This window comes from Aspergillus ibericus (assembly GCF_003184845.1).
Source record: "Aspergillus ibericus CBS 121593 unplaced genomic scaffold BO80scaffold_49, whole genome shotgun sequence".
NCBI lineage: Eukaryota > Fungi > Ascomycota > Eurotiomycetes > Eurotiales > Aspergillaceae > Aspergillus > Aspergillus ibericus.
In genome coordinates, this window is record NW_020292147.1 from 189,597 (window position 1) to 204,181 (window position 14,585).

General features: G+C 55.1%; 6 protein-coding genes across 6 annotated transcripts; 4 read left to right on the forward strand and 2 right to left on the reverse strand.

Moving 5' to 3' along the window:
- The first annotated feature begins 351 nt into the window (after positions 1-351).
- BO80DRAFT_505026 (origin recognition complex subunit 1) lies at positions 352-3,000 on the forward strand. Its single transcript, XM_025724456.1, has 3 exons — positions 352-1,217; positions 1,267-1,391; positions 1,442-3,000. The coding sequence occupies exons 1-3, from the start codon at positions 420-422 to the stop codon at positions 2,919-2,921; spliced, it is 2,403 nt and encodes an 800-aa protein (XP_025571399.1). The 5' UTR covers positions 352-419; the 3' UTR covers positions 2,922-3,000.
- A 93-nt stretch (positions 3,001-3,093) lies between these two features.
- Positions 3,094-4,963, reverse strand: BO80DRAFT_428585 (WD40 repeat domain-containing protein). Its single transcript, XM_025720285.1, has one exon. The coding sequence runs from the start codon at positions 4,765-4,767 to the stop codon at positions 3,403-3,405; it is 1,365 nt and encodes a 454-aa protein (XP_025571400.1). The 5' UTR covers positions 4,768-4,963; the 3' UTR covers positions 3,094-3,402.
- A 154-nt stretch (positions 4,964-5,117) lies between these two features.
- BO80DRAFT_415595 (ankyrin repeat domain-containing protein) lies at positions 5,118-6,394 on the forward strand. The gene is made up of 6 exons (XM_025718145.1): positions 5,118-5,204; positions 5,258-5,283; positions 5,365-5,493; positions 5,566-5,688; positions 5,747-6,076; positions 6,140-6,394. The coding sequence occupies exons 1-6, from the start codon at positions 5,147-5,149 to the stop codon at positions 6,188-6,190; spliced, it is 717 nt and encodes a 238-aa protein (XP_025571401.1). The 5' UTR covers positions 5,118-5,146; the 3' UTR covers positions 6,191-6,394.
- On the reverse strand, positions 6,277-9,398 carry BO80DRAFT_468134 (M protein repeat protein). The gene is made up of 3 exons (XM_025722908.1): positions 8,956-9,398; positions 7,412-8,895; positions 6,277-7,358 (listed from the first exon to the last, which is right to left on the reverse strand). The coding sequence occupies exons 1-3, from the start codon at positions 9,128-9,130 to the stop codon at positions 6,417-6,419; spliced, it is 2,601 nt and encodes an 866-aa protein (XP_025571402.1). The 5' UTR covers positions 9,131-9,398; the 3' UTR covers positions 6,277-6,416.
- A 130-nt stretch (positions 9,399-9,528) lies between these two features.
- BO80DRAFT_428588 (H(+)-transporting V1 sector ATPase subunit H) lies at positions 9,529-11,361 on the forward strand. Its single transcript, XM_025720286.1, has 3 exons — positions 9,529-9,955; positions 10,024-10,543; positions 10,601-11,361. Exons 1-3 carry the CDS (start codon positions 9,652-9,654, stop codon positions 11,211-11,213), a joined length of 1,437 nt encoding a protein of 478 aa, XP_025571403.1. The 5' UTR covers positions 9,529-9,651; the 3' UTR covers positions 11,214-11,361.
- Positions 11,362-11,651: 290 nt separating this feature from the next.
- Positions 11,652-13,774, forward strand: BO80DRAFT_415602 (Zn(II)2Cys6 transcription factor). Its single transcript, XM_025718146.1, has 3 exons — positions 11,652-12,087; positions 12,149-13,450; positions 13,504-13,774. The coding sequence occupies exons 1-3, from the start codon at positions 11,892-11,894 to the stop codon at positions 13,533-13,535; spliced, it is 1,530 nt and encodes a 509-aa protein (XP_025571404.1). The 5' UTR covers positions 11,652-11,891; the 3' UTR covers positions 13,536-13,774.
- The last annotated feature ends 811 nt before the right edge of the window (positions 13,775-14,585 follow it).

The following is a 14,585-nucleotide window of genomic DNA, read 5'->3' on the forward strand; positions in this document are numbered from 1 at the left end:
TGATAGGAAGCTATGGATTGGTTTCTAGCGTTGAATGAGCAGCATATCTACAATCAATCTAAGCCTGAATCAACTGCAGCCAGGGGCTATATCCCGCACAAGAGACTTTGAGCCGTTTCACCACGAAACTCAATCCGTTGGTCAGTCCGAGTGCTGTAGAGTGCATAGAGTGTGTATAGTACCACCAGCGAAAGTTCCCCGTTTGCCATACAACAGCTACCGGACGAGGCCCGATGTGATTGGCCAGGGAAATTACCCGTTACCTAAAGCGGACAACGCGCGAGCGGGCGCCCCTTTCCCTTTTGTGTCTTTTCCGTCGCCGGTCCAACATCTATTATTGTTCCAATCAATCAAGGCGACCAAGTCAGCAAGCACTGCCGTTATTGCCAACTTCCCCTCCCACTGGGCTTTGCAGGACAATGGCTTCGGACTCTGCCGACGAGACAGACAGGTCGCAATCCCGCAAGGCTAATGTTCGCAAGCGTGCTCAGCTATGGATGACCAAGGGAGGCCTGGTCCGAGACGACTCCGACGACGAACTCGGCGAGGAAGACCACCCGTGGGAATGGATCTATGACCGAGACGATGAGAATTACGAGCAGACAGCTGCAGATGGCCTCCAAGATACTCCGAAATCGAGCCGGAGACGCACTCCCCGCTCCACTACCAAACGCCGCCGAACGATCATCGGAGCTCGCATGGGCTCGTTCGAATGCGCCTTGGGCCAGGTTGTGCTTTTAAAATCCCCCGAGTCGGGAAAGGATTGGATTGGGATTATCACAGAGTTTGTGGAAGAGGACGATGAGGATGCTGAAGGCGAAGTCCTCAAGTCGGCCAACATCATGTGGTTTGCTTCTCCAGATGAGTTCATGTCGACAAGGAACAAACGACGAGCCGACGCCTTACCCAACGAGCAATACCTGACGGCGGATTTCAACGTCAATCCCCTTACGTCGATCAATGGCAAAGCTACCGTTATGTCGAAGGATGCATTCTACGCCAAGTATCCCGGTGGTAATCCCCCGAAGGGAAAGGAAGCTCTAGCGGAATTCAACAAGTGCATTGTGTGTCGGAGGGGTGTGAACCAGGTGCAGGGAAGGTACACAGACGAGTTCATATGGGAGGATGTCTACCATGAGGATCGGATCTTTGATCTCATCACCATGGTCAAGGATGGGTTGAAAGCAGCCACGAAGCGCAAGCAAGCCGACAACGACGTGCGTCATGTTCTCGACCATTTGAACACACGGTGCTAACCTCTAATAGTACGTTGACAGTAAAGACGAAGATGACTTTGTCCCTGCCACTCCGAGGAAGAGGCAGAAAGTGGCTACAAATGCTACCCCTCAATCTCGGCGTCAAAAGAGCTTTACCACCCCGTCGCATAAGAGGTAAGCAAGACAAGCCTGGCTAACACACCTGGGCTAACGCATCCCAACAGAATTGTTGTCAAAAAACCACTCGAATTCACACCCCTTGGCACTCGTGTTCTCTCACCCTCTCATTTCGCCTCTCCATACCGCCAGGCGCGCACCCTGCTGCACGTTTCTACTGTGCCTACGTCGCTTCCATGCCGGAAAACAGAGTTCGAGACAGTCTACAGTCATCTCAGCGCCGCTATCATGGAAGGAACGGGGGCCTGCATCTATATATCAGGAACGCCGGGCACAGGAAAGACGGCCACGGTCCGCGAGGTCGTTGCACAACTGAACTCGGCTGTGCTGGCGGAGGAGATGGATGACTTCATATTCGTCGAGATCAACGGCATGAAGGTCACTGATCCCCACCAATCTTACTCGCTGCTCTGGGAAGCGCTTAAGGGCGACCGAGTATCGTCCGCACATGCTCTCGACCTTCTTGAACGAGAGTTCTCACATCCGTCCCCAAGACGAGTGTCCTGCGTCGTCCTGATGGACGAACTCGATCAGCTAGTCACGAAAAACCAGTCGGTGATGTACAACTTCTTCAACTGGCCCGCCCTTCGTCACTCGCGTCTTATTGTCTTGGCTGTCGCGAACACCATGGATCTCCCAGAACGTACGCTCAGCAACAAAATCTCCAGTCGTCTGGGTCTCACCCGTATCACTTTCCCCGGATACAAGCACACCGATCTGATGGAAATCATCAGCACCCGCTTAGCCAACGTACCAGGCAACATCGTCGACGCGGATGCCATTCAATTCGCCAGTCGCAAGGTGGCAGCCGTGAGTGGTGACGCCCGACGTGCCTTGGACATTTGCCGGCGCGCTGTCGAAATCGCAGAACAAGACAGCGAGGCAGCAGCCAAAGCCCTGGACGCAGATAAACTTGACGCAGACGACACCGACTCCCTACCCCCCACTCCGACCAAGACGCCTGCCCGCAGGGAAAGGGCTCTCAAACAATCATCCCAACTATCCCCTCAAAAGAAACCGCCGGCGAAACCACAAAGCGTTGGCCGAGTCACCATCGCGACCATCAAACAGGCCATTCACGAAGCCACATCAACGCCACTACAACAATCCCTCCGATGCCTACCCCTCGCCGCCAAGCTCTTCCTCGCCGCCATGCTAGCCCGCGTCCGCCGCACCGGTATCTCCGAATCAACATTCGGCGACGTCATCGACGAAGCCAAGCGAATCGCAGACGCAGCCGTCGCCGTCGCCGGAGCAGCAGGATCCGGAATTAAAGACTTCCTCCTAGCCGGAGGCAACAGCGCTCGCGTGCGAGCCCTAGGCTACGCCGCCATGGAACTGACAAGCTCGGGCGTCCTCGCCCTGGAATACGGAGCCGGCGCCAAGGGACCACTAGGGAGCGCCGCGATTCCGCACCGCGGCGAACGTAGCGGTAAAGTACGACTACGTATCGCTACAGAAGATGTCAAGATCGCTTTTCGCGAAGACGAGGAAGCAAAGGGTCTAGGACTGGGCATGGATCAATGATCATCTGGCTACCATATACACACACCTAGATAGAATCTGTACAACCACAATGATACCCAATTAAATGCATTAATGGAATAGACACAGCCCCAGACCAATTCTACGATCATACTACAGTTAGATGTGCACCCACCAATCAATAATTACGAATACGAAACACATTCAAGCCCTAGTAAGAATTATATGATACATTCATTCACTCCTTTTATGAGCCCAAACAAACCCCCAATAACTGAACTAAACTAATATATCATAATGTATCACTAACGCTGAACTCCAAAGTGCAAAGCATAGCATAGCATAACATCAATGCTAACAGGATAAGATATATCTGAGCTCCTTCCCCCAAGGTCTCGGATTCAAACAAAGAAGGGAAAAAAAAAAGAGAATTGATGTCGGGGTATTCAATGTTACTTCGAAGTGAGTATGATGGATAATCAACAGTATCAGTAGCAGTAAGTAGCGTAGCAAACAAAACTACCTAATACCTCTGTCTCCCCAAAGTGGGGGCCCACGTAACAGGGTGAGATTCCTCCGTTGCTTCATCATCGGGTTTCCAGATCTTGATAGTCTTGTCTGCTTCACCGGTGATGAGACGTAGGCCGGTGCGATCGAAGGTCGAAGCCATGATACCTGCTTCGGCTTCGAGGGAACCGGGCTGGGCGGTGGATTCGATGCTTTGGAATTGGTAGCCGGTTTTCCAGTCCCAGAAACACATGGAGCCGTTGTCGCCGCCGGAGAAGAGGACGTTGTCTTCGTTGGCGGAGAGGGTGTTGATGATGGCGTTTTGGCCGTCGAAGTTCTGCATGAAGTCGCCTTCAGGGCACTTCCATTGCTTGATTGAGCCGGTGCTGGCGGAGGCGAAGGTGAATTCGCGCGGGTGCGTGGTGAGGGCTCGCACGCCCTTCTTGTGGTGGGTGAGCACGCCCATGGATTTTCCGGCCGCGAGATCCCAGAGGCGGACGGTGGCGTCTAGGGAACCGGAGATGATCTGGGGATCGGCTTCCTGGCACTTCACGTCGGCGACGGTGCCCTTGTGGCCGCTGAGGACGTGGACATTGCTGCGGGTTCGCATGTCCCAGACACGGGCGACGCCGTCGCGACCACCTGTGACGAGGAGGTCGAGACGAGGGTGCAGGTCGAGGGTGTACACGCCGCTGAGGTGACCGTGGTAGTGACGGATGACCTTGTTGGTTTCCAGATCCCAGCACTTGACCATTTTGTCCTCGCCGCAGGAGAAGAGGTAGGGATGTCGGGGGGACACGGCCAGGCCGCGGACGGTCGAAATGTGACCCGTAAGAGTGAGACGGAGGGCTCCGGTGGCCAGATTCCAGATCTTGATGGTTCGGTCGCCCGCACCACTGGCAAACCACTCGTTGTTCGGCTCGACGGCCAAACTGCGCACCCAACCCAGGTGGCCGGAGATGACTCGCATGAGCTTCCATGGTGGGTGCCAGTCGGGTCTCTGCTGTTTTGTCGCCGAGGGACGCTGGATCAGACTCTTGGGTGCGTTCTCACCGCCGACACCAGCGGCTCCCAGGCCGGGGGCTTTCTTGACCAGGGCCATAGACGCGCCGCTGCCGTCCGCGGCGCCGGCTTGGGTCTGCGGTTGAATCTTTGGGCGTTTGGCGCGTCCAGCGGCCGCGGCCTTGGCTTGCTTTTCGGCGAGCGCTGGGGGGAGTTCTGTCACGTCGGCGTACTCTGCTTTGCGCCGGTAGGAGAGACCGATGGACCCATTGCCGGCGGAGGGGGTGACCATGAGGTAGTCGGAGCCGAAGAGTTCGGCCGTCCGCTTTGCGGACAGGCGCACCGCTTCATCGGGGGTTGTAGAGGGGATGACGTCCATGGTGGTGGGCGGGGATATTGCGACACTCGGTAGGTGATTGAGCTGGTTGCGGAGACGTGTCGATGGCGCGTCCTGAGCCCCAGGCGCAGGGGTGCGATGATTCTTTAGTCAAAAGCGACGGTCTATTTCATGCGGAGTTATCCCATGTACCAGAATGACGGAGAATAGGCGACGTGGGGTGGAATTGGAGAGAGCTGGAAGGGAAGGCGAAGATGGAAGCAGCGCCAGGAAGCTCGATGTGATTTTCGGCGGGCGGCGAGCTTGTTACTGCCTGAGGCAGTAGGGCCATCATCAGGTGTCGAGACCAGGTCTCGACCCCTCCGCCAATCAATCCCGATTAGATGCGCAATCGATAACATGCAATTCTGCCACGCTCACCATGGATCGCACGCAAGAAGCCAAGTTTCCTCTTCATGAGGCTGCCCGGGAAGGGAAAAGTGCGTATACCCTTCATCATACATTTTACCGGTCATTAACAAACAGCTTCCAGCTCCAACCGCCGAATCACTCCTCAGCGTGCGTACTCCGGAGCCCCGCATCGTCATCAGAGCTCTGTACAACCTCAGTTGCTCGATCCTGGTCGCTAATGAAAACTAGGCAAACCCCAAGCTCGCCAACGTCAAAGACGATGATGAGCGACTCCCCATCCACTGGGCGGTAGCCTACAACCGTCTCCCGATTGTGGAGCTATTGATATCCAACAAGTACTTTGATCCGGATGTCGAGGTTCGTCATCTTCCTTGCCATGCACGCACCTTCTCCTCGGCCACTCTGGAAACCCTCGTTAACTCTATACAGGACGGCTCCGGCTGGACACCACTCATGATCGCAGCGAGCTTGAAAAACGCCGAAGGCGATCCCATCATCGACCTCCTTCTCAAGAAAGGCGCAGACGTAAGCACGAAGAGTGTCTCGGGTCAGGTATACAACCCCCCCTACCATAAGCTACGATCCATCTCATCTAATATTTATATGGCAGAACGCCCTCCACTTCGCAACCTCCAAAGCTAATCTCTCCACCGTGCGCACCCTCATCGCCAACAAATGCAGCGCCAGAGTAAAGGACAAGCGCGGACAACTTCCTCTGCACCGTGCTGCGGCGATTGGCTCTACGCCCATCATCAAGGTCCTCCTGGAAGATGGGAAAAGTCCGGTGAATGCGACAGATATGGATGGGTTGACGGCTTTACATCATGCGGTGTCGGAGGGGCACGGTGATGCAGCGATTACATTGCTTAAGGCGGGTGCGGAGGCTGATAAGCGGGATGTGAATGGAATTTTGGCTATTGATATGGCGCCGGATAATAAGGTTGGTTTTTTCGTTGTCTTCTTTTGGTGTCTGGGGTTTGGAGTTGAGTGCTGACAAGGGTAGGTGCGGAGCTATATTCTGCAGACGGCTGAGAGGGAGGGGATCGATTTATAAGTTGCAACAGGTGCAGTGGGACTTGTGTTGGATAGCAAGGATGGAGAATGTGAAGGATACCCAGTCACCCAGGTTAATGCATGATTATTTCAGTATCTGTTCTAGTAATTAACGGATTCATGACATTACTCTTGAAAGGCATGTCTCACATCACATCGTCTAAATCGGACTCTAGCCCGACCAAGTCTATTTACAATCCATAACAAGTCTACCGTGCAGAGGCAACTCATTTCATGGTGCTATCGACCAGTTCCCGGTATATCTTCTTGAGGTCGGCAATATCGGCCTGTAGCTCTTCTACCTGCTCGCTCTTCTCGCCCAGCATCTCGAGCGTCGTCTGATACCTCTGGTCGAGCTCCTCGAGCCGCTTCTCAAGGTCCTGTACACGAGCATCGGAGGATCTTTTCTCTTCTGTTTCTCGCATTAAGTCGACGACTTGCTGACGGGCTTCGTCGCGCTGTGTGGTGATCCGTGCGAGTTCGTCCTTCGATGCTGCGCGTTCGCTCTCGAGGCGGCGGACTGTAGCGCTCATGCGCTCAACCAGCTGCACGGACGGCCCCGCCCCGACAGTGGACTCGGAGATGATGTCGTTGATCCCGCGAGAATGCTGCGTCGCCGCTCCGCCATAAGCAGACGGGGTGCCGGAGCGGCTGAAGTACTCGTCCGGCTCGAAGGTAATCGAGGGAGTCTCCGGAACTGCTGGGTGGGAGGAACCATTGGTTGGTGGTGGGGAGAGCATTAAGTGCGTCGACGTAGGGAACGAGTTCTGGCGAGGGGGAGTGCCAATGTCTGGCGAGGTTGGTAGCGTCGAGGAACGACGGCTCGTGGGCCGGTAGTCGGATAGAGACACTGGCTCCAAAGCACTCGGTCTCCGGCTGTATGCGACGGGGGACTGGGTACGAGGCTGCTGCAGGAAGGACGCGGGAGTAATAGACTGCTCGCGCCATTTCGCTCGCTCGTCCTCGAGTTTCTGCGCCCATGTCGTATCGAGCACTTTCTTCTGTTCGACAAGATCCTTCTGGGCCATAACCAGGTCATCCGCCGCTTTCTTAAGCTTCTGTTCGGTCTTCTGCAATTCCTGCATGCGTTCTTCCAGTTTGTCCTCGAGGTCCTGCTCGGCTTCCTTGGCACTCTCAAGGTCTTCTTCGAGTCTTTTTGCTTTGAGGTTCTGTGTCGTAGTCAGCCCACCGAGTTCCATTTAGTAACGTCAGGACGTCTTACCACTTCACGGATCTTCCGGCGCATCTCGCCCTCTCGCCGTGCGACCTCATCGCGCTCCTTCTCAACGTTCGCCAACCGCGCAAGAAGTGAGCCCTCCAAGGTTTGCCAATTCTCACTGGCGACAGCATACTGTGTCTGGAGGGTCTCGATCTGACGTAGAAGTTTTGCCTGCGCATCGCCGGTAACCCCGGAAGACGCCTCTTCTGCCCTGGACCGCAGAGACTCCATCTTGCTTTCCAGCGCCGACTGTTCCCCTTTGAGCTCGATCTCCAACATACGGGCCCTCTCCTTTTCTTGCTCGACTGCCCCAGTCAGATCGCTGATCTCTCGCCTCAGCTTCTCTTCACTAATCTCACGCTCGATCTTGGCGCTAGTCAGATCCTCCTCCAACTGGGTAGCGCGGCGCTTCTCCTGCTCTAATGCCTCAGACTGAGCTTTGGCTTCCGCAGCCTCGGCCCTAGAGACAGCTCTGGCGAGTTGCCCTTTCAATTCTTCCACGGTCTGACTGAGAGCGTTACGCTCCGCCGTCACGGCTTCCAGGTCCCGGGACACCTTCGTCTGCGCGGACAGCGTTTCAGTCGCTCTCTTCTCGGCCGCCTCTGCTCGTTTAGCTCGGACGTCCGCATTGGCCAGATCCCGTTCCAACTCGTCGGTCTTCTTCTTGGTTTCCGTCTGAATCTTTGCATTCTCCATCAGCTGCTGCCTAAGCTTCTTGATCGCCGTTCTGTGGTCCATTTCCGACTTAGACAGCCTCTGTCCTTCCTCAAGCAACAGGGCGATCTTCTCGTCCTTTTCTCGAAGTTGCTTCTCAGTACTCCCTGGGTCCGCTGTGGTTGCAGCCTTTTTGGCAGACTCCGCAGCTTCCTTGGCTAGATATTTCAGTTTGGACTGTAGAGCATCGATCCGTTCGATATATCCGTACATCTCCTCCTGCCATTGAGATTCCGCAGCCTTGTGTTCTGCCTGCAACTGCGCGATTGTATTTTCTTGGTCGCTGAAAGTTCTGGGTGTGTCCGTAGGAGTATCCGTAACCGGTAGGGAATTTGTCGGCGCAGGCGGTTGCTCCGGTTCGGTGACCGTTGGTTCAGTATCCGGTGTAGTGTCCTTGATGATATCGGAAGTTTCTGTAGTATTGGTCTCCGGCACAGCAGCACCATCGATCTGCGATCCAGCGTCGTCCTTGGAATCTGGAGATGAGACGCCTGAGTCATGGCTCATCCGAGGGGCTTCAGTAGCAGAGTATCCATCGACTTGGCTAGAGTTCCGAGAATTCCTCCCGGTGATCCCATTATGGGAATCCAGACTGGCATCGATATCCATACTCGAGCGTCCGCCAATGCTGGGCACCGGACTGCTGACGGGGGAGGAGGCATGGCTGGGAGGCTGGGACGTATTTCCAGCGGTGTTCGATTTGACCATGGCACGAGCCAGGCGTTCCTGGAGACGATCATTCTTCCGCGCATTCGACGAACTGCGTGATATATCTGATACCTGTTAGCGATGCGACACGGTGCAACCACCCAATTGATCAAGGATATTCATACTGCCAGTCTGTTCAGATTGCCTGGGCTTCGTAGCCACACCCTTGGCTTGCTGCTGTTTCTGACCCTCCTCCTCCGCTAAAATCAAGTCGAGTCTGGACTCGACACCGGCAACAGCCTGCTGCAGGAAAGAGCCCACTTTCCATTTGGACTTGGGGCCTTGGGGGTTCTGGGACATGATGCCAGTCGGAAGTCTCGTTTCTCCTGTCAATAGACCGCCTAGCAGCGAGAATGCGCCAAGTCAATCATGGAAAGCGAGGAGTCGTGAAGATGATGCGATCTGATGGCCGCTTGCCGTCAGAAGGAAGACGAAGCCGAAGTCGACGAGCCGGGGGGGGGGACCGCAATCGAGAGACCGAGGGCACGAAAAACAAAGGAATCAACAGGCATCAAAAGTCCGTGAGACTCCAAAGGAGAGCTGTCCGACCGTGGACGGGGCCGTCAGTCACCACGTTGCGGCTTGCGTGGACACAGGAAGCGATGAAGCGCAACCGGCTTGGCGGCCGTGGAGTAGTAACTAGTCGCAGTAGTAGATACATGACGGGGAACGTGATTCGTATCATCATCGGCTCCTCCCTGGCCTTCCCCAACCTCCTCCTCCTCCCTCACCACCTCCCCCACCCCCCGTTCCCCTCTCCCCTCAATTCCACTGCTCTCGTTCCGGTTGGCTCCTGATCTCCCCCCCTCACCGGAGTCACAATGTCGTCGCTTCCCCTGGAGCCACCCACCTATCTCAGTTCGCTACAGAACAACATCCGAGCTCGCCCCATCCCGTGGGAGGGAGCCGTCCGTGCTGGGAACATCACCGATGACCACCTGAAGAAGATCAAAGCGGTCGACAAGGTTCGCAAGGAGCAACGACGCCAGACTGTCGAGGGAGATCTGGCCGGGTATGTGAGTCTGCTCGCGGGCGGCGCCGAAGGCAAGAGCGTGCTGGACTCCGCCTCCAGGAGAACCGATATTGTGCAATACATCCTCGTGCTGGCCGCGGATTTGATCAACGGTACGGGCATCCTCTTCCCGGCCGAGTTGTCCGAGTGAAATGGTATGCTGATCAGCATTACACTGCAGATGTCCCCTCCCTCTCGACCGCCCTGGTCGCGCATCCCGATCCCTACAAGCCATTCCTCCCCCTCTTGCGTCACTCCTCCAACGCCGAAGACCCGATCCCTCTGCTCACCTCCACCTTCCTGACCAACCTTGTCTCCGTCAGCCTGGGCTCGTCGTCCAAGCCAGCTGCGCGGGATGATGAAGCGCTTCCGCAGCTGTACACCTATCTCTCTACCCTGACCCAGAACCAAGACAGCGGGCTGCAGGACATCGGGGTCCAGGAGTTGTCGGCATTGCTACGGACCTCGAGATCCCGTGAGATTTTCTGGAAGCAGAGAAATGAGACGGTTGACCCCCTCATCGAGATCCTGCGTGCTGCTGCAGGCGCCAAAGATAGCAGCTCAAGCACCCTGGCTGGCAGTTCGCGCGCGATCGAGCCTGGTCTTGCCGGTGGAGTTGGACTCCAGCTGTTGTACCGGGTTCTGCTTGTTCTCTGGCAGCTCAGCTTCGAAGGACAGTTGATCGGTGATGATCTGCAAGCGTATGTGACGTGATGCGGGAGTGCGTAATGGAGCGGCACTGACGATGATGGATGTAGGGACCAAGAGTTTATCCAGCTGTACACACACCTCCTCCGCCTTTCGCCGAAGGAGAAGACGACGCGACTCCTCCTTGCTACCCTCAACAACCTCCTTTCCACCAACCGCACCAGCTTGCTCCCAGTCGCCGTCTTTGTCCGCCTCCCTGCCCTCCTCACGAACCTCTCCGGTCGCCACCTGACCGATCCTGACCTCTTGGAGGACCTCCAATCTCTGTCGGACATGCTGGATGAGTACACCAAGACGCAGACGACGTTCGATCAGTATGCCGCTGAGCTGCAGTCCGGCCACCTTCGGTGGTCTCCGCCCCACCGCAACCCTACCTTTTGGAAAGACAATGCTCGCCGGATCCTTGATGACAACAACGGCGCGCTGCCGAAGAAACTGGCCGAAATCATTTCCAAGACCTGGGATAACGATAAGCAGGTGCTGGCGATTGCCTGTAACGATGTGGGCCACCTGGTGAAGGTGCTGCCGGAACGGCGGGGACAGCTGGAAAAGCTGGGTCTGAAGGCCCGCGTCATGGAGCTGATGGCAGACAAGGACGAGTCAGTGCGGTGGGAGAGCTTGCGGGCCGTTGGGGAGTGGCTGCGCTATACGTTCGACGACTAGTGGTCCGGGGAGGTGTGGTGTGATGTGAAATACTACCCAGTTCTTGTTTGATCTGCGTCTTTCTGGCCGGGCACAGACACCTTGGCTGTATTGTATGGGTTCTCAGCGTAAACCAGTTGAATATCATCGTCTTGTGCACATAGCAAACAATCAGGCCGATAAGGTTTCGGTGAAACACCACCATCCCATCGCCGAAGCAGCCCCTCGTAGGGACGATACATTTGAACTGATAGATTGAGGACGATGGCAGGCCAGTATGGGGCAGAATGAAAGCAATGCACCATTGATCTGAGACATCAGCCCACGATCTACAGGGACCCCAACGGCGCTTCTGATGGCGACGATTGGTAGAGCCGGTGGATCGATGATCGGCCGCTATCCTGAACGCCGCGGGTCCGGCCGGATTCGCCTTATCTCATCGGATTCCCTTGGGTTTAGCACTGACCGTTCGACCTCAACGGGCTTGTGGCGCATCTGCGACACACCTGCTCTTTCCTGCACCGAACGTTGAGCTCCATCGGCCCGATACCGCTATACGCTTGTGCTTATCTTTGCAGCCGCGGAGAGACGATCAGACGAACGCCCCTGAACCGGGGGAGCGAAAAACTGCGGAGAAAAGAAAAGAACCGAGACGAAAAAGCAGCCACCGCATTCCGATCCCTCATCACCACCAACTCCATGTCTCGGTCCTTCACCGGGTGCAAGCGATGTAAAGCCCGGCGGCAGAAATGCGACGAGCAGCGGCCTAGTTGTGGCCGATGCATGACGGCGGGCACGCAATGTCGCTATGCCATGCAGCTACAGTGGGGAGGCCGGGCCTTTTCGCGCTCAAGGTTCGGGGCCTGCGTGGGAACTGGAGGCATGCAAAAACTGGGTCAGTATTGATCGCCTATCCCGGTTATCGATGTACACTGTCTGACTCTCCTTTTGCTCAGAATACTCTCCCGGAGAATTCATCTACACCACCAAATCTTCTGCTGCGGTGCTCCCGGGCACAACGACTCCGACCGAGTCCACCACCTTGGTCCGCCATATCGATCCCTTTGCCTCCCTGAGTACCGACCAGAAGTCGCTTCTTCACCACTTCCTCAACGATGCCTCTCAGATCACAGCGTGCCACTCAGGCATGCAGCGCGATATCTGCAAGATGCTGGTCCCCATGGCCCTCCAGACCCCATCCCTCCTCTACGCCACCATGGCCCTCTCCGCAATCCACCTACAAGCGCTACACAACCAATCCGAGAACGTCAAGTCCGCGCCCGAAATCGCACGCTTCATGGCTCTCAGCTTGGAACATTTCAGGAAGGAACTACAGAATCCCGCAAGCAAGGGTTCCGATGCGCTGCTTGCGACCGCGCGAACCCTCTGTCTAGCTGAGATTCATTCCGGCGCTATTCACCCCAATTCCTGGCGCGCTCATATCGAGGGAGCCAGGGCCCTCATGGAAGCCTCGGCTAATAGCGGGGCACTGTCGCCCAAGTCGCCGGAGGGGTTCCGAAGGTACCTCGACCGGTGGTATCGGTCAATCGTGTCGCTCACAGCATTGACGGGAAATGGGCCGCCAATTGGTGAGCCAACAGATCAGATGTGCGCGAGTGGGCCAGGCCAGTCGGCGTCGCCAGACTATTTGGATGATTACTGGGGCTTCACGGTCAACCTGGCGACGATTTTCCGGAAGATTGGGGCTGTGGCGTGGCGAGAGCATCAGAGTCGGAACCAGAGCCAGGAAGAAGATGCAAGCGCTGTCCATGGGAATGAGATTAGCATGCACAACGAAGCGGCAGCGCTAGAGTCCTCCCTTCGCCATCTCATGGAACAAGAGGTTGCCTCGCACCCCGCATTCTACCCAGGGGTAGTGGAGGGTCTTTCGGCGGAGTGCATTCAACAACTGATGCTCTGCAACGAGGCGTTCCAGCTCAGTGCACTGATCCAGATCCATCGTCGACTGCGCAAGACGCACGTGTCTGCGCCGGTGGTTCAGGACTCGGTCAAGAGGATCCTCGAATGCACGGCCCAGATCGGGCCATCGCCAGGACTAAGCCCGTGGGTCATGCTCACGACGCCGTTATTTATCGCCGGGTGCGAGGCACGGGGCGAGGACCGCGAACGGGTGCGACAATTACTATCCTCCCTACACGACACCATCCGGGTACCGAATGTGCTGCAGTCGTTGAAATTCCTCGAACAATATTGGGGGAATCAGCTGGATGAGAACGAGGGATGGAGTCAATATCTAGGTATGAGGCCAATTTACTGCTAATCCAGCAGCCATCGCTGACCACGTGTATAGATCGGATGCGATTCGATTTTATCCCGTATTAGGGATTCTTCTTAGACGAGGATATGTTTTATGTGCGTTATGAGCAGAGCGTTGGTCGGTGTGCATTTATACTTCTTCTTTTTCTTATTCGTGTGATTACACCGGCAGAGTAGGCGTTATACTTATCGGAGCATGAAATATTTCCATATACACGGCGTTGGAGGTTATCTAGCGATAAATCGATCCTACTTTCCTATCCTATCTTATATAAATACCTCGCAATCTACAAAGTACATACTGCAATATACCTTTTCCCAAATAGTCTATCGCCGTGAAACATTAATATAACAGCAACCTACTAAGCTTTAACCTAACCCAAATGCATCCACCCATCCCTAAACTACGATACCACAGAGTACAGAGTAGTAGAAACAGACTAGGTAACCCTCCCGCCTCGGAAATGAAGATGAAACAACCGAATAATCCGTCAAATGTACCCAACCCAACCACCGAATCGGAATCTATATAAAGCACAGCTTACTGACTGACTTACCTACCCAAATGCAACTAAAGAGTCTAATCCTGCCACTACACTTACCTAATACACATAGTACATGCATGTGTAACTAGTTATGTTTGACACACACTGACTAACCTATTCCATACTAGTCATGCATCAAAGTGCGTTAGGTTAGCAACCTACCTATGTAGTTCGTAGTTAGTAGTTAGTTAGTAGTTGGTGTGGTTAGAAAAAGGGTCCGGTCCGGTTGTGTCAGCAAGGGGCCAGGACAGGGCCAGGGCCAGGGCAAAGGGGGCCGCCGGGACGGGGGCCAACAGCACTGCGCTATCCCTGTACTCCGTCCGTGGCCCTGCGTTTTCTTCTTAGACATACTACCTACTACCTACGTGTATTCTCTCGTGGGGATAAAATTAGTAGCGTTGCTTTATCAATCTCTCTGTTTTTTTCTTCCTTTGTAGACAAGATACAGTAAATAGAAGGTATAACGAGAAGCATAGAAAGAAAACAAGGTTGCGAATAAAGATAGATGTAAAAGAGAAAGAAGAAGTCAGTTGTCAAGGAAAGTTAAGTTGCCCCTTGCCCTATCTACCCA